We start from the raw sequence: 22,591 nt of genomic DNA, 5'->3' as shown, positions 1-22,591 counted from the left end.
TCAGCAGCTGCTGGTAAAAGCACTGCCATGGTCAAGCTGTACCTTCATGTTTGTGTAGTTTTTAGTGAGGCTTCAAAGTCCAGACAAAAATCTTTGCATGGTAGAATTTTTTTCAGACATATGGTAAAACCTGTAGCAGCAAAGCAGCAGAAACACAGAGCAGATACCTAGAGGAATTAGCAAGCTTTTGTGATCTGTCTTATTGTTTCCCTTTCCTTTAAAGAAATTTGCATCAGAGTGGGAAAAGAGAAATCTCAACCACCCTCTAGAAAATGAGGTACTGGTCATTGAACATTCCACTTCATTTAATTGTCAGCACGTTGTGAGTAAGAGCAGTCCTGCTGGCACCAATTGCACTTTAATTGTTCACAAAATACTCACACTACACAACATGCCCCTGTTTGATCCCAGAGCCACCGAGGCAGCAGCCAAGCCTTGACACACACTCACAAGCCCTCTTGGAGGAGTGGTACCCCTGGAATCAGCTCCCAAACTCCATGGCTGCTGTTATGCCCTGTGGGTTGCCAGCTGCACCCTGCCCAGGTCCCAAATCCCCCCCTGTGTCACAGCATCCCCCACCCACAGGTGCTCTGAGCAGATTGTGCTCCCTTGTGCAGATGGCTGTGGGTCCTGCCTGTCCCCAACACCTTAAAAGCTTTGAAACTGCCTCCTCTCCCAGGGATATTTCAGGTGACACCACAGCCAACCAGAAGCTACCAGTGATCCAAATTTATTCCCTAAGGAAATTCTTCCAGACCTGGGGAGGTGGGATAAGATGCTGCTTGCTGTCACACCATGAAGCACACAGTGGCAGGGGGATTTTATTCTAGACCTCTCATAAGATTCCCTCACTTCACACTTAGCAAGGAATAAAAAGAACCAGAGTACATCAAAGACAGCAACATGGGGCCACACCAGCTGCAGCACCTGCTTTGTGGTGTGAAATAAAGGATTTCTGAAACTGAGCATGAAGAGGAGGTGGCTGCAGCTGGGACCTTTGCCTGCAGGAGCAAAGGGTGCACTGTGGGGATGGTGGTTTTGCAAGGAACAAGAAGAGGCAGTGAGAAAAGCAAAGGAACTCAGAGCTATCAGGCAGCTTTTTGGAGATGCTTTTCCTCCATCAAGAAGCTGCCTCCAGCTCCAGCCCCCATGTCCTCCCAGCCAGGTACAGGAACAGTCCCCTGCAGCTCAGGGATGGGTAGGAGATGGAGAAGCCCCTGGGGCTGGGGCTGTGCTGGGGAGGGAGGCTGAGGTGTTTTACCATCAGCTGTGCACTTACCCTGGGAATTCCCAGAGCTGCTGCTGCTGGAGAGCACTGGTCAGGCTGCTGGAGGGCATTGGGAGGAAGAGGCTACAAGTGGTTGCCATCTGCACAGCAGCAGTCACAGAGCAAGACAATCCATGTGGAGAGGCCTGAGCCCAAAAGAGCCTCACCTGCCATCTTGCTAAATGCCAGGTAGTCACATGCTGTGCTGCACAACCTAAAGAGCATCCCGTGGAAGGTTTGCCCTCCAGATTTGCAGCATCGGGCACCAGGCACTAAGCTGGTGGGAAGTGCAAGTTTAGGGAACCGTGGTATGAAAAGGGAACTTAACCTTCAACTTACCTCCTAAAGCAGGGAAGCTGCAGAGGCCACGGTGCCAGGCAGTTCGTCTTTCCATTTAACCTTCCTCCTTCCCTAACTTCTGCAGACACCCAGCAGTGACAGGCAGGTTTGCACCTCCATGGCCCCAAGGGATGATCCAGTGCATCCCCCACTGAAAGATGCCCAAGGAGAAGTCACTCTAACCTTTGGGGACAGTCCTGACCAAGTGGAGAAAGACTGTCCTCAAGGGGTGGAAAATTTGCCTAAGTCAACTTTGTTGGCAGAGCAGTGGGACAGAAATCTGAGGCCCCTTTAGTCACAAGGAACAGGGGCATAACATCTAAACAAAAAAAAATTTACAAAATTGAAGAAGATGAGAGCCTGATTATTACTGACCTGAATCAAGAAGGGAAGAGAAAGAAGCATCTCCAAGCAGGCTGGAAGAAGTCAGCACAAAAGAAGGCTGCAAGAGAGGAGCACCTTGACTTAATGCTTTCCACCCTCGGGTGTTTTGTTTGTTTTTTTCTTAACAGAAGGGACAAGTCCAGGCTCAGGTCCCTAAGTTCCTGTTGGAGATGGTCCCCAGCCAAGTGAGAGATCCAAAACACCTCTCAGAGCAGCTGGAACAAAGCTTTACATCTGGAACTATGTACAACAGAAAAGCTCAATTCTCTCTGCTCCAACAGTTGAAGTTTGGATGGAGATGGAAGCTGATGGCCAAGATCTGCCTCTCTTCTGACAGGTCAGTCATAAACAAAGAAATTATTGCTCTCATTTTAACTCTCCAGGCCCAGAAATGGAAATTGTTTCTCTTACACTGTCCAGTTGGAAAAACTTGATCTGAAGGATTTTGTTTTCATGGTTATAGCAAAGACAATATATCAGCTTGCAAGGCAAGGTCAGCAGTGAGTCTGCATTAAATGTTTTTTCTTGGGGTTTAGATAACTCTTTAAATTTTTTTTAGACTATGACTACTTTTGGGGGTTTTTTTGCTGTTGTTTTACATTTCTTTCACAATCCAGTCTATCTAGCAAACATCACTCACCTGTGAGTGCTGGCAGAGATGGCTTCTCCCCCATCCTCTCCGTTGCACAGATTGCAGTCGATCAGCTGCCATTTGCAAATGCTTGTCCTGTAAGGGTGACTGCTGAGCAGCAGACAAGGAGTTCCTGATTTATTTCAATTCCCCAAACTCACAACACATGGCCTGACTCAGAGAGGAAAGCTGAGGGCTCCCTAGAAGAGCCAAAGAAGAAGAAACCCAGAAACAACCGTTCAGCTTGCAAAAATCGTGCCTTAAATATTTATCTTTTTTTTTTTTTTTTTTTTTTTTTTTTTTTGTGTGTGTGTGTGTGTGTGTGTTTTGTTGGTTTTTGTGGCATTCAGGGTGTTCTGATTTGTTTTGTTTTGCTGTGTTTTGTCTGGCTTGGGTTTTACCCACTGGATCAGAAGGCATTTTCTTGAACAAGGCGTGCAGCGTGGGTCTGCTTTGCGTGCTCCCTCCCCACGCCTCACGCGTGGCTGCCCAAGCCCTGCCCTGGGCTCACCCCTCCTTGGAGCAGCACATGAGTGACCCTGACTGCAATGAGCATTTGTGCTGAAATGCTGAGATTTGAGAGAGTTCACAAAGAAGAAGACTCTGCTTGCACAAATCTTCTGACCCAGGAATGACGTTGACTTGGGGTTGGACACGAAAGGCGGCAACGCTGCAACTGGGCTCTGGCGGGTGCAAAGGAGCACAGGTACAGGCAGGATTTATTTTTCCTGTTGGAGCACGTTTCTCTGAGGATCAGCAGCTGCTCTGTGCACACCAAGCCTAGATACCACCAGGTAACTCTTCTCTGCCAGGTAACTCTTCTCTGTGGCTGTCCCGCAAGGCAAAGCAACACCTACACAGCAGCAGCACCCAGCTCTCCAGCCAGGGTCTGGCTCCTCAGGGATTCATGCCCAAGACATCAAGTGGATAAACCCAGGTGCTAGAGGCACATTGACCTGCAATTTCTACTTTTTTTTTTTTTTTTTTTTTTTTTTTTTTTTTTTTTTTTAAATATTTGAGGGAAAGAGAGAGAAACATCTTTGAGAGAGGGGCTCCCTTTGCTACAGACCACAAAGCTGGTGTTTCTGGAACAAATCCAAGAAGGACCTGTAAAATACCCACTTCCTAATTTTTGCAAGGAAAAAGGCCAAAATCTTCAAAAGCAAACCCACAGCAACCCACTACAGCTTCCGCTCCTTATTTAGGGTAGGCTACATCTGAAATCTAATTATCTGTCTGCAACTCCCTGTGCAGTCAAGGCAGACAGAGCAGGATCTCCAGGGAGCAATTCCTTCAACCTACCTTAAACACCTGCCTTGGGACGTGACTGACTCTCTCTCACACCCAGCACCCAGGGATGCTACACAGAAATAACACCAGATCCTGTCTTCTGCAATGCACAGGTCTGACTGCCCCTTTACACATTGCAGGGCGGCTAATCCTTCCAATTATCAGCCTCTTCAAACACGTAGAGATGAAGAAATATCTTCAGCATGTGTTAACCCAAGGACTAACAGCAACGGTGAGATCAGTCAGTGGGGTGAGGCAATGCCACGTTTGTGCTTTATTCTCCTCCTTCTTCTCCCAGATTATGGCAAACCAGTAGCTGGGTTTAGTGATCCCAAACAGCCACACAAGAGTTTGCTTTTCCACTTACTGGATCCAGAAATGCCCCTTGTTCAGCAATAGCTGCTGAGACAAAGGGAATTCAACACAGTCTTGGCTGCTGCAGCTTCCAGGTTGGTTACAGAGCCCCCTGCACCACAGCAGTGCCCTCAGTGCCCGTGGACATCCCAGGAGACTGGGGGTGCTGGTGATGACTTCAGAGGACTCTGCACAACATGAAGTAGCAGGTATTTCAGCTGCATTTCTTGAGGCCCTTCCCATCCTCATGTCCCTTCCCATCTGATGTCGCATTGCCGAGTGGGAGGTGAGGGGTTTGTGGCACTGTCCCAGCAGGAGGAGAGCAGGTGTCCTGGGGACAGCCACCGTATCAGTAGAAGTCACCCCAGTTTTTTGAGCAGCAGGCTCAGGCAGCAGACTGAACAACTGGAAAGACATCAAACTAAGGTGAAGGGAGGATGAAAGGGAGCAGCCATTGAGTCAGGACATTCAGAACAAAAGCAACAAAGGAAACGGGCCGGTTGCCTTACACAGCAGTGCACAAAGTCAAGAGTTACAACATGTTTGCAGGCAGGAACTTGGCACAATGTCATTACCAACACCTGGTGGAGAGATTCCCTTGCCAGAACATTAACACTGATGGAAGGCAGAAAGGTAGCCAGCAGGAGAGGAAGGGAAGGAACAACTGTGTCTGCCCAGGCAGCTCAATCCACCCAGGACAATGCAAGATGCCTTCTCACCCCACATTGCCAACTCTAACCTGAGATGCCATAACCTGCTCTGTCTCACAGAGCCAGGGCACCTGTACCCCATGTGTTGCTCCTGGGATGGAGAAAGTAACCCCAGCTCAGCTCCTGAACAGAGTGATCTCCACAGTACAGCACATTCATGTGCAAGTCAGTCCTGGAAGCCAAATTTATAAATAAGCTCTTCCACCAGCTAAGCCTGTGTTTGCTAAACCCAACCTTACCCAAACCTCCAGCTGGGCTTGCAGAGCTCTGTGGTTTCTTTCCTGGTGCTTATCTCCAGCCCAGCTCCCATTAACAGCTAATTGTCCCTCCATACCCTTATCTGCCTGCCTTGTGTGGGATCTTGCAATGCAGAGGTTGCATGAAAAGCCAAGGCTGGCTCCTACAGCAGCTCATGAGACCAGACAAGTCCTGCCAACACCCCTAAACCAGGAATCTGCAGCCCCATGACCCTCTGGGAACATCTCCATTAGACTTGGCTCCCTGATAACCCATCCTATCCTGCTTTGGTAACAGGGAGAGGAAGGAAGGGAGGAAGGGAGAAGCCTCACCCGAATCAAGTAAAAAATTCTCCAAGATCATCTGCTGAGGACCACCACCAAGGCATCTGTCCTGTCACTTTTCTGTTTGCTGGCAATAGAGACCCACTCCCTGGCCTACCATCTTATTTTAACTCCAGCGTAGGAAGCTCGATAGTGGACTGCAACATGGGAGAGAAAAGGGAAATGGTTTAAAATTTAGAAGTAACACAAAACTGAGCAACCACTAGATTGCCTTGTAATCACACAATCATTAGATTTGTTGGAAGGAAACAGAAAAAGACCCAGCTAAGCATTATGTATTTAGCATTTTGAAGCTAAAAATAACAATGACTGCATCAGCAGGGAGACAGAGTTTGGACAGAAAGCAAACAATCACCAGCAATTACTTCATAATATTTTATATGTAAGGACCCTTGAACTGGAAAAGGCAACACATTAAAATCTCTATCCCAGTTTATAGCAGAAGTAGAAACAGGTAAAGTATTATGGAGGGGGAAGGAAGGGTAAAGCCAACCATGAGGAGAAGTTAGAGGTTAGGAAAGATCAGTTACCTGTAAGGAGGCAAGATGTACTTAGAGAAGAATTAACATAGAGAAGGATTTTCAGTTTTGAAGAGAGGATTCCTCATCTTCTCTAACAGTTCAGCTCCTGGTCCACAAGGAACCACATCCACTGGTGAATATTCCCCATGCTTTACATGGTTCAAATGTTAATTGGGCACTTCAGTTCTGAGATGTCAGAGAATCTGGCTAAACTTCAGCAACAGCATAATAATGTAATAATATATATAATCTCGAAAAGGATACTTTTTTATTTCATTTAGGAGGATGCAAAACCTGAATCATACTCTGCATGTGCTCTTCCTTAGATGTAGCTGTGTGTTAGCTCCATCACAAGGAGATAATTTCTCCTGAGTCACATCCTGAGGTGCAGCTCTAGACACCTGCTTCTTAAATGAATGTCTGTGTCTGCAGATCCATAGAGCTGCTTCTCAAGCTTACAGAATTCCTGACATAACAGATCTCTGAAACCTCATACTCTGATTTTTAGCAAGTCTTGAATTTCCAGAGAAATTCCATGAGGGTGGAAGAAGGGTATTATATCACCTATTTACAAATATTCTCTCAACTAGAGGGAGTGGATTATTATAGGCCTGATAGTAAACCCTGGGAAAATAATAGGTCAGAGTTAAAAGAAATTAATGCAAATCAACATGCTCATAGAAAACAGATCTTGTCAAACCTATTCCCATTTTACCAGATTACAGTTTTCTTGATAAAGCAATAGTATTAATGCAGGTAAAGCTGCCATGGTGTAGCTTTCCTCACACAGGCTGGAGAGGTCCTGCTCTGAGTAAGAAAGCAGAGAGCCAGCCTAGTGCACTTAAAATAAATTAGAACCTGGCCAGAGGTTCCAGTACATCCCTGGAAATGGGAACTCCTGGGTGTACAGCGGTCCTGCTGGGGTCTGGCACTGGCTCAGCATCTTTACTAACAGCCTGGGTGGTAAGAACATTACTTCAGCATCCATGGGTGATGGAGGAGTGAAGATGAAGGAGCTGCTGGAGGAAAGAGTAGCCTGCACTGCTGAGAAGTGGAGATGAGAGTCACGGGATGGAAATAAATGAGCAGCTGCTCTGAGCTGGCATGGCTCTGCAGCCCCGGTGCAGTCGGGCAGGGGGAAGAGCTGCTCTGAAGGACAGCAGGAGCTCCAAACATGGCTTGAAATGGGCAGCGACAGCCTCAGGGGCTAACGTGATCCATAAAGAAGAGTAGGGAATGTGGAACAGGAGTGGAAACACCGCTGTGACTATCGCAATGCCTGCTCCAGTTTGGCAAGCGCGGGATGAGAGGGACATATGGCACAGGAGGGATCACGCTGCTGCACAAGCAAGGAGCCTGTGGCTCTGCCCCACTGTCCCCCAGCACTCAGTGTCTGCAGAGCCACCAGAGGGAAGCAGGCAGAGCCTCCCAACCCTTCACTCGGAAGATTAAGCAGGCAAAGAAAATAAAGTCCATGCTTTTAGCCCCTGGAATAACCATCCAAGAGATTTAGCCTCTCTGTCACAGGAACAGTTCAAAGGTGGGATGAGTGAGCCCATGCTCCAGAGGAAGTTAATGCAAAGCAGCACTGGGCAGGGGCGACTTTGCCATCTCTTCTACAGGAGCGGAGCTTACACAATGGGTCACGGGTCAGTCCTGGAGCCAGCACTGCTCCCAAGGGCTTAGTAAAAAGTAAAAAAAAAACCTAAACACTGCTATCTCAGGAATCTGCGTTTTAAGTCCAACCCTCAGCAGGGTTTGCCTGGTGTGAAAGGCACCTGAGGAACCTGCACACAAGCAGAAAATGGCAGCATCACCCACACTGATATAAACAGCAACCAACAGCAAAATATCAAATTCTCACTAAACCCTGAGTGGGTATCTGTACAACCATCCCTTCATATCGAGGCTCTCGTTGCCCTCTGGCTATTGCCATGGCCCTCACACCCCTGAGCAGCAGGAGGGGAGGAGGAGGTGGCATTTGCCTCCCTCCTGCCGCAGTTTTCTTCCAGCTCCTGCGAGTCCGAGCTGGAGACCCACAAGAGGGCGGTCGGGGTTGCATTTTCCCTTCCACTACATCATTTTCCACTTTAACATCCTAGGGAGGCTCACCCTAAAGTCACTCCTCCTTTTCTGTAGCAACCCACAGATACATTCTGAAAAGAACATAATAGGTTTTACCATACGCCGTGATATATACAGATCACAGAGTGTTCACTGCAGATGAAGAGGCCATTTATTAATTTTAGCCCCTGGGATATTTGTGGTATGTGGGACAGTCTTGTTCAGACACGCAGCAGCCAGCAGCCCCCCAGATCATGTGGCTGATCATACTGGTGTTAGTGGAACCAGAGTGTACCCAAAATTTATGCTGTGTTTTTGAAGAGTGAAGCTGCTGCTGCTATTTCATTTAGAAAATTCGAAGCAATCATACTAAAAATAGATTAAAATATTAAACAAAATAAAGTCTCTCCTTCTGATCCCAAAAGAAATCTTACACCACTGTCAGTGTTGAGCTCAGCTTTAGGACCTCAGACACTACCATGAGTTTTATTCAGGCCTAGATATTATCATGAAACTATCGTCAGTATTATAGTTACATCTTTGACACCTCTTGAAATGTCCCTATCTCCCGTTTCTATTCCATCACTTTTTTATCTCCCCAAAATAAAGGCAATGCAGTGCTGCTTTTCCCTTCTGCACAGCACAGCCCACAGGTACAGCTTTCCATCTGTTCTCCTCTCCAGTTCCTCCACCCATCCAATCTCTGCTCTCCCTCCAGTCTGCTCATCTCTCCTCCTGACCTCCTCTCCATCTTGTGCATCTCTCCTCAAAATCCCATCTCCCCTCCTGTGCACACAGCTTAACCCTCTTCCCTCTCCGAGCACGGTGCCATCTCCCCTTAGCACTAAATTCTCTGCACTTTCATTCTCTGGAGTTGCTTTCCTCCAAATCCACTCAGACCCTTTCCAATTTGGCTTTCTTTGGGGTCTGGATATCTTCTGCAATCAGCCAAAGCAAAAAGATACTTGTTTTCTTAACAAACAAACGGTGTTGTGGAGACCAGTCAAATGGAAGCCATTCAAAAGCAACTAAAAGGCAGCAAAGGAAAAAAAAAAAAAAAAAAAAAAAAAAAGCCTCGTCTCTGGAGCTCATGCTACGGAAGACACAATTGCAAAATCCTTTTGATGGCTCTGTGTCAATCCAAGAAGCATCAGAAAACATCAGCCAAAAAGCCACAGCCCTTTGCTTACACAGGTTCTCAGAGCTCTCCAGCATGCCCAAGGCCAGAGATCCTCACTGCTGCTGCACCCCAGGGATGCACAGAGGTAAAAACCAAAAACCTCCCTGTTCCAGCTGAGGGGACACCGAAGCCTCTGCCATCTCAAGAAGCATTTATTTCTCTGGCTACCATCACCCGCAGTGAGCATCCTGCCCTTCCCTGTGGCTGCCCACTAGAGGGAAGCAGCTCATCCAAGTTCCTCTTGCGGGGTCGCCGAGGTCCCTACAAGAGCTGCATCTTGCATCCTGCACAAGGATGAGGAACCCCTGTTCTGCCGGGACAGCAGGAGGGAACCCCCCAGGCAGGAACACGGGGCTGAGAGCAGAAGTTAACTCTGCAGCAACAGCAAATGAGTGTTTGCTTTTGTCAGAGGTGAGCAGAGGGGCTGTACTGATGTGGTACCAGAGCCTGTGCTGCTATCTTCAGAGCTCTCATCCCAAATGATTCCTTTGAGTGACTTCTACAGCATCCCCCTGTGGGGATTTTCACTGCACCACCCCACAGAGCTCCAGGAGCAAACACAAGATAGAGAGAGGCACCAGGGACGTGCAGAATGGGTTGGAATTAAAGCTCTGCTTTGCCATGGTGTGACAAGGGTGGGGAATTAAAACAAATTCCTTGCCTGTAATCCTTTACGGGGTATTGGAAAGCGTTCCTTGTTTCTTCAACTGAAACACACAAAAAGATTTGGTGGTAGGGAGAATCATACTGCCAAATAAGGTCTCTCCTAGGATGCAGTGCTTGAAGCTCAGCTTCGGAACCTCAGCCTTGCTCTGCTGGCTCTGCCCCGGGTTGGGCCACAGCCACCTCTTTGCTCTGGCTCACCTGCATGAGGCCACCTCCTCTGGGTGGACTCGAGATCCAAGATTTGCTCTGTGCTTGCCAAGGCAGTCCCTGCACACAGCTGCTAGGTTAACCCTGCTTTGGCTGAAATAATACATTATAAACAATTTTTAAAAAAGGAGTGAGTTCAGAAAAATCCTCTCCATTTCAGATAGAAACACTTCAGGAGCAGAAAACAGCAGCAAGGAAAATGCACTGACAAGTCAAGGTCCTGCTGGTAATGGGGAAGGGTCAAGGACAGCAGGAGCAGTGGTAACCCACCCAGCAAAGCTGCCTGGGACAGAAGTGACAGCTCCACCAGCAAATTACATGATCCATGTAGGTAAACTTTTATTTTAAAGTGTTTTGTTCTGCCTAAGTTAAAATGGTTTATCCACCTGCCATTATTCTCAAGGCCTTCCACCAATTTTTGATGTTTACCCAATAACTGAAGGAAGCTCGTTGAGGCAAAGCAGATTGAGTTACAGAAGTTAAATCTGCACTGTAATGGGAAAAATGCACATTTCACAAGTGTGCATTTGTCACGTGGACTCTATTAACCACATGGGAACAGCCATTAGCTAGATTTCCCCTTAACAATTTAAAAAGTTAGAAGAGAGAAAACTTTACTACCAAGATTCACAAGTACACAGAGTACATGCAGTGCTTTTCAAGAAACAGCAGAAACAAAAGAAACAAAAGTTATCCTTAACTCACATAATTTCTGTCAAACAATGCAAACCCTTTTCAAACACTTTCTCTCCTACCTAGATGCAGACATGCATGAAATTCAGATGATTTGTTTTTCTTGGGCAAAACCAAAGCAGGGATTAAAGGTGGCTTGTAACAAGCATCTAATTAATTTCAGCCTTGGCACTATGTTTTTCACCCAAAAGGCAAATCAGCTAGCTGTGCACCATTTACTTCTTCAATTTTGAACCCAAGTCTGGAGACCATTTGGGAGCCAAGATGGATTTCAACAAACTGAACAGCAGTTGTCAGAACTGGGAGACAGCATTTCTACAGAAAGCAACATAACACAAATATCAAAGAGCAATTTTATTTAGCTTATTTGGCACAAAACTTACAAGAACCATTTTGTTCCCTTCTTAAATTCAGTACAACTATCAAGGAAAAAAAAAAAAAAAAGGCATACTAATACATTTAATAAGCTATACAGCAAGTGAAATGTGGAAAGAGGCACCAGAAGGATCTCCCAAAAATCAAAGTGCATGAAAAATACCTACTCTGAGCGCCTCACGGTATTGTATTAAGGCACCACTCCTTTGGAAGGTTTACTGAATATATCAAGTGTGCAACTTCTTGGTTTGGAATGTAAGAGTCCTTCAGCCTGTATTGGAACTGCAACCTCTGGACAGAGTGACACTTCTCCTTGTAAATGTTAAATGGAGAGACCTCTTTCTGCCCAACATCATCTCTCAGCCATCACTGCCATGATTGAAAAAGCCAACATTGGTTATCAGAGTTCTAAGCTGCAGTGTACACCAGGCCTATGAATTCTTTACAGTGGTTTTATAGAAAAGAAATGCTGCAGAGACAAAAGTAACACAGGACATATTCATAATTGTGTTATTGATAATTTATCAAAAGAACATTTAAGGACTTCCTGAAGTATCTCTTTTAAAAAAAAAAAGTAAAATAAAAATAAAAAAAAAAATCTGAGTTGTGTTATCATCGAGAATAATTAAATGCTCTTTTCAACAGAATACTACAAGGCTTCCTTAAGGACCAGCAATCAAGTCTGACAAATTCCACAAGACTTCAGGAACTTTAAGTATGTAGAAAGAGCCCAATATTAGACAGTGATAAGTGTTTTTCATAATTGGAAACATTTAATGCAAGTACCTGTAACTGTAAATCATGTTATACTGGTGTGTATATACAAACATACACACACACTGAAATAGACACATACACACATTAAAACATCATTACAAGAGCCAAAGAGACACCTTGGTTCATTATGGGTTTTGCACATCACTGCTCTTAAGTACTACAGAAGTTGCACCACATTTTTTAATTCAGCATCTTCATTAAGAACTATTATTTTAAGAATCAAACCACCCCAGTTACAAGAAGAGGTACATAGGCCAGGTTCACAGCTAGTGTAAACAGGTTCCAAACAACCAAACAGAAGTTGCAACCACTTCTTACCAGCTTTGACTTTGGTTTTGCAGCTCAGCTGGACTGCCAGTCTCCTTTACTTGCAGGAAGAAGTTTGATAAGAAATCAATGCCCATATCAAAACTTAAGTGGGAACCAGTAAATGCAGAATATTGTATCAAACCATTGTACAACACCTCTACTGTAGAGAGTTTCAAACATCTCAGGAGCTTGAGACTGCTTAACCTCAGCTCTGGAAAAATACATATCTCTATGGACATGCAAAGGCATCTAAATATGAACCCTAGGCATGACAGTATTTCATGTTTTGTCCTCTTATGGTGTAGACCTCAAGTACACAACTGTGTGTCCTATTATAAAACCAAAGCACCCTTGAGCATTACAAATTCTAAACAGCAAGGGCTGAAAAAAAGGTGATCTGGAAGTGATCTACACATTACAGAGCATGGTGTTTCACAAGTCTCAGAACAGCTCAGTTTATACTTTCTGGGATAACTTTCCCTATACCTTTGCCCCAGTAGAGAGCTGTGGTTTTCAGTAACTCTTTTACCCCTGAATTATCTGCTACCACATACAAAATATGCCACAGGAGTGGCAGTCAGGGCTAAACATTTAATAACGTCCTTGTTGTCCTTTATTAACAATTACAATCAGTAGAAAGAAAACCTATTTACTCAACTCATTTATTTCATGATTTATATGCAAGTCATGTATCAACTTAACATTGGTGTTGTACATTTGTGCTTCCATTCTCTGGCACTTGGAGGAGGAATTTATTTCCAGATAATCACATCTTGCTGAAGCATTCCTTTGCATTTGTCCAAACTTGAATTCCCTTTAAAAGAAGGTAAAAATCAACAGGTGGAAAGATACCTTGTTTGCAAACCTCATCAACAGACTGTCTTTCACAGAAGACTCTGCAAGAAGTCCCTCAGAACTTCACACAAAGATAAGGCAGAGACCACACTGCCTATTTTATACATATCCACCCACATGAACATGTCACTGAGCTACAGCAGGATAAAATACATGGAATGTTTAATGCTAGTGACTTCCAGCCTTCCGTGACTGCAAGGTTAACAAAAGTTTGCATCTGATCCCCAGCTGATATGGTAAATACACCATCCTGGTCCTTCAGAAGCCAAACATACCTTTTTGCACATGCTAATCTGCATAACAGCATAGCTTATAAGTGCCTCCTTCAAATCGTGATTCTTTTGCTCTTTAAACCGTTCAATGTCAGCCCAGGCACTTTTCACAAAGTCTCTGGAAGTAAAAGCAGTATTTTTGTTAGTAAGCATCTCTATCACATGTCCCATCCTTAACTCATCTTCCTTCCTCTGGACTCTCAGCAGAGAACTGTGTGTGACAAAGTGCTCCATCTTTCAGTCAGGAAACCAAGTCTTGGAATTATCTTGCATCCCATAGCATCCCCATTTTATAATTGGCACTATTGCCTAATCCTTCATCTTTTTAAGGATTTTAAATTAGAAAATCAGTTTCACAGCATGCGTTAGGTTTGGTTGGTTGTTTTTTTTCCCTGGTAAGCATTATTGCCATAGAACCAGCATAATTCAGAATATAGTTTTTTACCCATATTTTGTTTGGGGAGCTCAGTATCTTCACACTAACATTCAGCACACAGCACTGCACATTTCTTTGACATTTCTCAGGTCTGAATCTTAGTGTTCCCAACATGAAAACTAATTTGTCATCAGGATTCAAGACATTTGAGTACAACAAACATCTACAGTGCAAATTTGACTTCAACAATTCACTTCAGGAATTAATTTTGCTGGTTTGGTAATGTGTCTTCAGGTCTTCTTAACTAAAATGAAGGCATATTTCTGTAATTCATAGCTTTCATTTCTTCTTGACTATACATACAAGGCAAGCATTTGCTTGAAAATTGCTTCCAGAGCTACAAAAGCAGATCTCTAGTACTTCTGTCAAAATGATTAAGAAACTGCATTTACTGAGTGTCTTGTTGTTTTGAACTATTCATGAACCAGTCTTATCTTTCCAGCTCTAATCCCAACATATTAGGAGATACCACGTTTGCCCCTTGTGTTATACCATGAATGTGTTCTGACACAATCACATTGCTTCAGGAATGTTAGTGCCCATTTTTCATGTTTGCATTCCTGAAGAAAATTTCATTAGAGCACTGAGAAGCAGTTATTCAAACACAACTCACCAGAGCTTGTAATCTCTTCCAAACAAGAGTCACTTGTCCCCCCATATGAGAAGCTGCAGAACATTAGCTTGGGATCCATACACATAAACCAAACTAAATACTATACTTGAAGCAAATCAGCTTTTGAGTCTTAGGCTATTCAGATGCAGACTTAGAAGCCCACCTGCTAAACATATTATTACTAGCTAAGCATAGCAGCATGCAAGTCACCCATTAGAGTGGGCCCAGTAACTGGGAAAGTCATCAAGTTTTACATAAGCCATACACTCAGACCAGAAGCTAACTGCATATACTGTACTTTATTTCAGAACTTGCAGCTGACAGGAGCTTTTATAGACAGCTCATAAACACCAAGAATATATTAAAAACACTTATAAAATGCAAACACCTTTAAGACCATCCAGCCAAGGACCTTTGCTAAAACAAGCCCTGCGTTTTCTTTGAAAAAGTCAAGTGCAGTTACCTGCCCTCCAGATTTTTAGACTTAAGTTGTTCTTCTCCCTCCTGTATCTGCTCTTCTAGAATCCTTATCTTGGCTTCCCTCTGCTCAGGGGTTTCCTGTCCGAAGAGCTTGCTGGTCATCCCTTTCAGGGAGAATGTCCTCACAGTCTACAAAAAAACAAAGACACCCTAGGTTTGGGATTCTTCAGCACAGCCACAATTCATTATGTGATTTTTAACAATATTTGGGCATATTCTCATTATTCAGATGATTTTTTGCTTTAACTGACATTTCATGAATCTTCCAAGGTATGGTGGCTCACATCAGACAGAGCAAAGTGGGGAGTAAGTAATTCTCTATTCAAACTCTTAAGGCTGGTCTGTGGATTGGACCCTGAGTCATTCCACTGACACGGGGAATCTTTCAGAGCAATTTTCTTACTGAAGTAGGAAGATCTTAAATCTTGTGTTCTGTATGAGAAAGAGAAGCCATAATATAGCTGCATATAGAGCATCAATATATCCAATAGAATTCTGAACATGTTTTTGAAATTACCAATTGAAAACAATGGTTTAGGTAAAAGGGACCAATCAAATTTTAGTAATACCCATCTTTCATAGGGCTGGGGAAGCCTTCCAGAATTTTGATCCTTAAGATAGAGTTGTTTGTGTTAATCTGCTCAGATCATATTTGCAGCCCTTTACCTGCTCTGTTTCCAATAGAAGAAGTTTGGTACATAACAGCTTATGTCACCAAGAACCAAGTTACTCTAAACCTCAGATGCCTACAGCTCATATGATACTGCTTCCCATAAGCAGCAGCCAGCATCTTAGTGCCATTTAAATGTCACTCTAAGTAACTTGGCTCAAATAAAGAATTTTTTTAAGAGGCATCTTGGAGAAGACTGGAAAGACTCACTCCTGTTGCCAGCTCCTCACACTGCTGCTTCTTAGACGTCAGATCCTGTGCAGCCATTTCCAATTCATATTGCATTAGCTCATGTTTCCTGCAAACTGCCCTGAAAAGCAAGCAATGAAAGATCTGTCATGCAATACTTTGCTTTCCTACCTTTCCCTCCACTTGAACTTCACAGGTATCATAATTGCTTTTTTAGGGGAGGGAGGAAGGCAGCACATTCAGTTATTTATCAAGTTCAAATTCAACAGCCTTATCACAGAATGCATTACTCTGCAAATGCTGTAGTTAACCAAGCTTGGATTGAAGTACAAAGTTTTTAGTACATCAGCATTCTGCTCTTCTGCTCCTCTTCTTAGACTCATTCCAAGATGCTCTCAGCAAGATGAGCCCTACCACCTACTTAACAACACCACTGTCAAACAGCTTTTCTTAGAATATACTACAGAAAAATCACAAGTAGGACAATAGGTACCTGGAGATGGTACCTGTCATAGTACCAATGTATCAACCAACCATCAGATTCCTCATTCACTTCATTTTTAAAACAAACAAGCAACTACGCTCCCAGATTCATATATTTCATCTGGAAAAGAGGAGAGTTTCCTCTGACCACCTGCAGCAAGTCCCAGTCCTGTGTGGGCTGATGATGCTACATCCGTGCTCCAAGGCCGGATGCCTGCTCATCTCCCAGGAGAGGATCCCTGTGCTCTGGGTTCCCACACAGCACCTGTCACACTTGCCAGCCCCATTCTCTACAGCACTGTCAGGCCCCTCCAAGAGGTCTGGAGCCAGCTTGTGGGGAGCAAAATAGCTTTAGGTGCAATCTTACAGCATAAAGCAATTTGCTTTTGTATCTGCACTTGTAAGGGAGGACTGCCCCATAAAGGCTAATGGAAAAAAAGTAAAATACAATCAGTATTTAGCTGCACGATACTGCACAGCAGATGAAAGTTACATAAGGGTACTTTGAAACTTGCTGGAATCTGTAATGGCTGTAGCAGCTCTGTTTTGCCTATCTCATCTGAAAGCTGAAGCTGGAGCACTCTTATGCCAGGAGCCAAGGAAACAGCATAAGCAGAGGAACAAACAGTATTACCTTCCACAGTACACAGGGCTTAATGTTTTCATCATTTCACTATTGATCAGCTCAGTTCTAATTTTTATTGCCACTCACATGGCAATCAAATATGAGTAAGCAAAAGAAAAAGTGAGAACATAGAGATTCCACAACACTGAACTTCGCATTTCTCAGAGAACAGAAGAGGACAGCAAACAAAATTCAAGAACAACCAAATATATTTGTGTATATATATATATATATATATTCATATATATATATATATATTGATAAATATATTTATATGTAGATATATATATATATGACAGTGCCTATCACCATATTGATAAATGTTCTTTGGAACCACTCAGGCAGTGTTAAAAGGAAAGGACTACAGCTTCCCTTTGAGCTATGCACTTCTGTACATACCGTAGTGCTTCTGCATAGAAGAGATATTCTTTCAGCTGATCTGCATAATGTTCCTCTTCTTCCAGTATGTCATCAATAGAAGCTGCATATCTGGTGGAAAAACAGCCATGGTTAAACATCAGGTTCCTTAATTTAAGCTTTAAGGACTACACATATGGTAACAAGGGAAGACACCTGCTTGACAGAAACACCCATCACGAAGTAAAACACAGAAAGGCAACTCAAAAAAATTATTTTCTTTTGGTTTTAATTAAACTCTCAGTCAGCTAATATAAACACTCCTTCAGGCCTGTTAGTTTGGTTTGTCACTGCTATGAATCTTCTGACAAGTTCTATCAAAAGTTTCCTGCTGAAGAGGAGGTAGCTTTTGTTACAGGAAAGAAAAACAATTTGTACCTTTTCTTCAGTGGACTGTCAACAGGCAGCACCAAGACAAAAAAAGATATGGTACAGAAGAAATCCTGCAAGGCTTACAGCAGTAAGACATAAAACCATGAACATCCTACCTTCAGAAAAGCAAAGAGGCTGCTTTCATTGTTTGTTATTCAGCCAGAGTATGGAAGAACTCACAGTGGTGCTCTGAACACCATGACATTAAGTCCTTCAGCTCCTTGAAAATCTGTTGCTATGTCTGCTGAATAAGCCAGGCATATACATTTGGAGCAACAAGAAGTTTAAACCTTCCTTTTAGAGACACTTTTGAAGTACAAGGACTTAGCCCCCTCTACAACTCTTGCATTCAGTAAGGGTTCTGTCATTTAGGCTGATGTCTCCTAGAAATGGCAAAAAGCACTTTTTCTAGTTTATATTGATTACTGGACAGTATTTAGTAGGTTCTCACTAACCAAGATGACTACACTTGGACACGTTGGCAGGGACAGACCTGTAGCTGAGAGGTAACTGCACATCTCAGCTGGCACAGTGACAGAAACTGATATGCCACTTTAGCCAGCAATACTAGGGGTCTGCCACTGGAGATCACAGAATGAATGAGATCCCATCACAAAATGCCTTCATCTATTCTGCCAGCTCAGTCTGGATTCTCAAGTACGTGGCAATCCCTTGCACAGCTGCAGGCTGAAGTGAGTATGTCCATGCTTGTCTAGTGACCAGCACAATGTGACCCAAATGCTAATTATAGCACTTCTTGGCTTTAAAGCTTTTGCAAAAGTCACTGAGTTTTTCCCTTTCTTCCTGCACCTCTCCAGTAACTGGCTCTGTGGAAGAATTGGCAAGGGTCTCAAACTGAAAGGGAACTTGTCATCTCACCTGGGAGAGAACAGTAAATCCTCCCAGGGAAGCTTTAAAATAATCCACAACAGCATTTATACTTCTGGGAATCTAAGGGAGGTAATTCAAGGAAGACACTTCTGAAAGTTACCATCGCCCCCAGGCCTGCTCAGAAGGGCAACCAAAGGCTCTTCAGAGAGAGAAAGGCTCCTTGCTGAGTAACTGGAAGAACAGGGAAACTGAGGAAGAGTTAAAGACACGTCCATCTGTTCAAGTATGAAATTTATAAATGCACAAACAAGGTGAGTCAATTTGATGCTTTGTAAAATCAAAGACATTGCACATCCAAGAAAATCCCTACCAAGGCTATTTGGGATAAAAAAGCATAGCATACAAAGTGACCAGCAACAGCAGATCTGTTTAAGTAAAAGTGACAAAAGAAAATGCAGAGTAAGGTTTCACATCATGACTCAAAGTAAGGAAGAAGTCTAAGGTGTTGAAAAACACACTTTCTGAAAAAAATCCTGAAGACACACAGATTGTAGGTGGCTGAAACCCCTCTCTACTTTTAAGTTCTGAAGACAAGCTATATTTCTAACTGCCTAGACTGAAGTTTAAATGCTGGTTCATCCTAAGCAAGCAGGCCAATCAGGGAAAATCTGAAGAAGAAACACTTCAGTAGCTTCTAAAGGTACCTGGTATCACTCTTCATGGGAATCATCAACTAAGCCCCTGTTTTAGTTTAGACTGCTTCCACCTGTAATGACAATCTAGTTGATACAGAGATAAAGGGTCACTCATTAGTAGCATAAAGGACAGAAGCATTTTTGTCTGGCATTTTCTTCTTTCATCTTTTAAATGACAGAATTATAGCCATTCAGAGTTTTCCTGGCTTATTCTGCTGCTTTCCATCACTTCAGCAAGCCTCATTCTGTTTTACAACACACACCCAGAGCTGCTTTGGGATGTCTTCTCCAAATATTAAGAAGTTTTAGATCATTCTAAACAATAACAAATCAAAAGTTTAAATAAACATCTAGAAAAGACTACAGCATATGGGGCAGATACAGAATAATTAAATTAGCCTTGAAGTTTAACATCATTATTACACAAGCTTCTTGAAGTACTTCCTGATGCAATAAACTCCTGTCTGATGTTATGGGAATGGTGACTGGACTGGTAACTTAAATTTTCAAGAGATCATTGATGTGATTCTTACTGGTAAGAGACTACATGGGTCACTGAATGAGTTCCTGAATCTCACAGTGGCTGCTTCTTACTTGATTGTCACCAAGAGATTACTTGTTGTGTGAGAGTGCCAGAGCAGAAGAGATGACAAACAATGAAAAATACCTCAGACTTCACACAGTGATTAAAGTTACCCACAAACTCACTGCCATTACCCTGGATCTTTAACCCTTACTGTATTAAAGACAGAAACATTAAATATCTCAGATATGTGGAGAGGTTTGGCCTCCTGACCAAGATGTGAGACCCAGTTTTTTTAGTTGATTATGCATTTCTAGGTGTTTGACATCTAATGTGGTGTATCTGAACCACTGAAAACCTACCTGTGTCTCCTTAATCTCTTTATATTATACCATTTTCCATAATGTCTTTGGTTTCTGCATTACTATAGTAGGAGCATAACACTGTATTCCACTTGTACTTCAGTTATTTTCTACTGAAAGCAGAATGCATTCTGTATTTCTTTGTTTTCACCACTCACCTGCCTACAAAATAGCATAGCTATTTTTCTATGCAAACCACCATATGAGCCAAAACACAGAAGTGTGAATTCAGAAGGGTTCAAACTGTTAAAATTCTGAGAAAAACAGAATTATCATGAAGAAGCTGAATGCCTTCTTTTTTTGGGCATGGCTCTTTAAACCCTTCCACTTGACACCAATTACAACCAGGCAGAAATGCATATGAACCTACACTGTAAACTAAAACTGACATAATACATAATACAACAAATAATACACTTTATCAGTAAAAATATTGTACGAACAAACATCAAACAGCTTCCACCTCTCGCTGGAGTTACTACTGATCTGTACTGTGCAATTATAGAAGAGAAATCCAAGCAACAAGAAATTATACTGCTTCAGTTACTATATATGACTACCTGAAAAGCAGAATGCCTGAGCCCAACACACCACTTCTGTGAACCCTGTGAATTGAGGGACTCTTATTTTGAAGACTGTGTTTTGTGAATCTGCCAAGTGACTTGAAAGATGCAAAGAGGGAGGATTCTCTACTTTATTACATGCAGTCTGTATTTGTTTCAAGAATTCATTAGAGTTTTGGTGCTGATTAATTAAATTTCTTAACTTTGTGTAATTAAGTCCAAGCCTGCGTACCATCTACTGCGTGGTACAAAATGCTGAATATCAAAACCAAATGGAACGCATCAGGTCTGAAGTACATTAAAGTTGTACTCCACCAGTTTCTGGCATAGTAGCCTAAAAGAAAATCTGGAAGAATTCCAAACACTTCTACAATTTCAAAATAATAATAAAAAAGAAACCCCTCTGGTTCTCCTGAGACTTTTTTGAGCTACTTAATACAGTACACGGATGCTAAAATTGTGCCTGCATCCAAGTCACAGAAACACTGTATACCTAAAAACAATGCACCCCCAACCTTCTCAGTGCACTACTTGTATCTGCTTTGGGGTTGAGGGAAAAGAAAGGAAAGAGGGAGAGTTCTACATCTGGCTTACATCAAACTATCAGATATTCAGTCAGTACTTACACATCCATGTGGTGGCCAGCACTCTGCAACCCATCCCCCATCTCCTTTTCTATTGCACTCCACTCACTGTAGGAAAAACAAACGAGAAACAACATCACACGTGAAGGGTAAGGGAAGTTAATAAGCTGCATCCTGTATATAGTTTCTTTCCAGGTGATACTTGAATAGAAAATGCCTCAAAGTTCAACTGGGCCAAACTGTTTTCTTCCTCTAGCAGAAACAATGAGAATGTGGCAAGGCTGTCTACCCATGGCACTTGGTTAAACAATCGTCCCTGCCACCTAAACTCATCCTCACAATTATATTTAGTTTGGTTTTGAGCAGAAAGAGTATTGTTTAAGCAGGTAAAAGTCTGTTTAAAAAAGAAATTACACTAGCATTCAAAATAAAGGGGGGGAAAAATTTAAATTTTTAACACAGAATTTGATCTGAAATGCTCATCAACAAGAAACTAAGCTTTCCAGATTTGCAACACAGCAGTCCAAAAACCAATGGGATTTTACATTTGCAACATTTTACTTCTCCTGAAAGGGTCTGCTCTATGTTGTTTTCTTTTTCATAGCAGAGTGCTGTTTAGTTCTATTCATTTAAAAAAACACCAACTTACAACATCTAGTTACTGCAACACCCTAATCACATTAGGGAGAGATCCCTTAGATAAAGAAGGAAACAAAGCTACCATAAAGATAGCAAGGCACTTATTCTGGACACCCAAGTATGTAGACTGCAGTTTTAATTGTCTTCTCAGATTTGTGAAACCTTATGAAACCTCTTAGTTACAAGAATTAAATTCAGAACTCTTTTACAAGAAAAAAGGAGAAGGTTCCCTTATATTTCACATAATTTATGTCTAATGCATCTATTCTGTCCTTCCTTTTTTCATAAGCATTCCTCTGTGCTGATGCTGACATTTGTTTGTCTTTGTGTTATTACAGAACTACACCTAATTTCACTTTAAAACCCCCAATGAGAAAGACATCTGCAATCCATTAACCCAGAGAATTAAATTTAGCACTTGAACGGTGTGTAGAAGCAGGAGGTTTCCCTTAACCAGAAGTTTAGATTCTTTAATTCTCCAGTGAGATGGAAAACTTGAGCATGCAATTCACTCACATAAATCAAAAAACAACTGGCAAATTCACTTAAAAAAGGTACTAAAGCTGGACAGATACAGTTGTTGATTTTTAACCCTTAAAAGGATCTAGGAGCTTTTCAGAGACAGCTGCATGAA

At 42.7% G+C, this 22,591-nt stretch overlaps 1 protein-coding gene across 1 annotated transcript in view; it reads right to left on the bottom strand.

Annotated features, from left to right (window-relative positions):
* Positions 1-11,228: 11,228 nt before the first annotated feature.
* SNX4 (sorting nexin 4) overlaps positions 11,229-22,591 on the bottom strand; it is a 34,791-nt gene continuing 23,428 nt past the window's right edge. The window contains 6 exon segments of the mRNA XM_071746589.1: positions 11,229-13,162; positions 13,479-13,593; positions 14,988-15,133; positions 15,885-15,984; positions 17,371-17,460; positions 21,361-21,426. Of these exon segments, the coding sequence (XP_071602690.1) occupies positions 13,115-13,162; positions 13,479-13,593; positions 14,988-15,133; positions 15,885-15,984; positions 17,371-17,460; positions 21,361-21,426 (565 nt within the window). The 3' untranslated portion in view covers positions 11,229-13,114.

This window comes from Heliangelus exortis, chromosome 6 (genome assembly GCF_036169615.1).
Source record: "Heliangelus exortis chromosome 6, bHelExo1.hap1, whole genome shotgun sequence".
NCBI classification, from domain to species: Eukaryota; Metazoa; Chordata; class Aves; order Apodiformes; family Trochilidae; genus Heliangelus; species Heliangelus exortis.
This window is presented reverse-complemented; position numbering and strand designations above follow the sequence as displayed.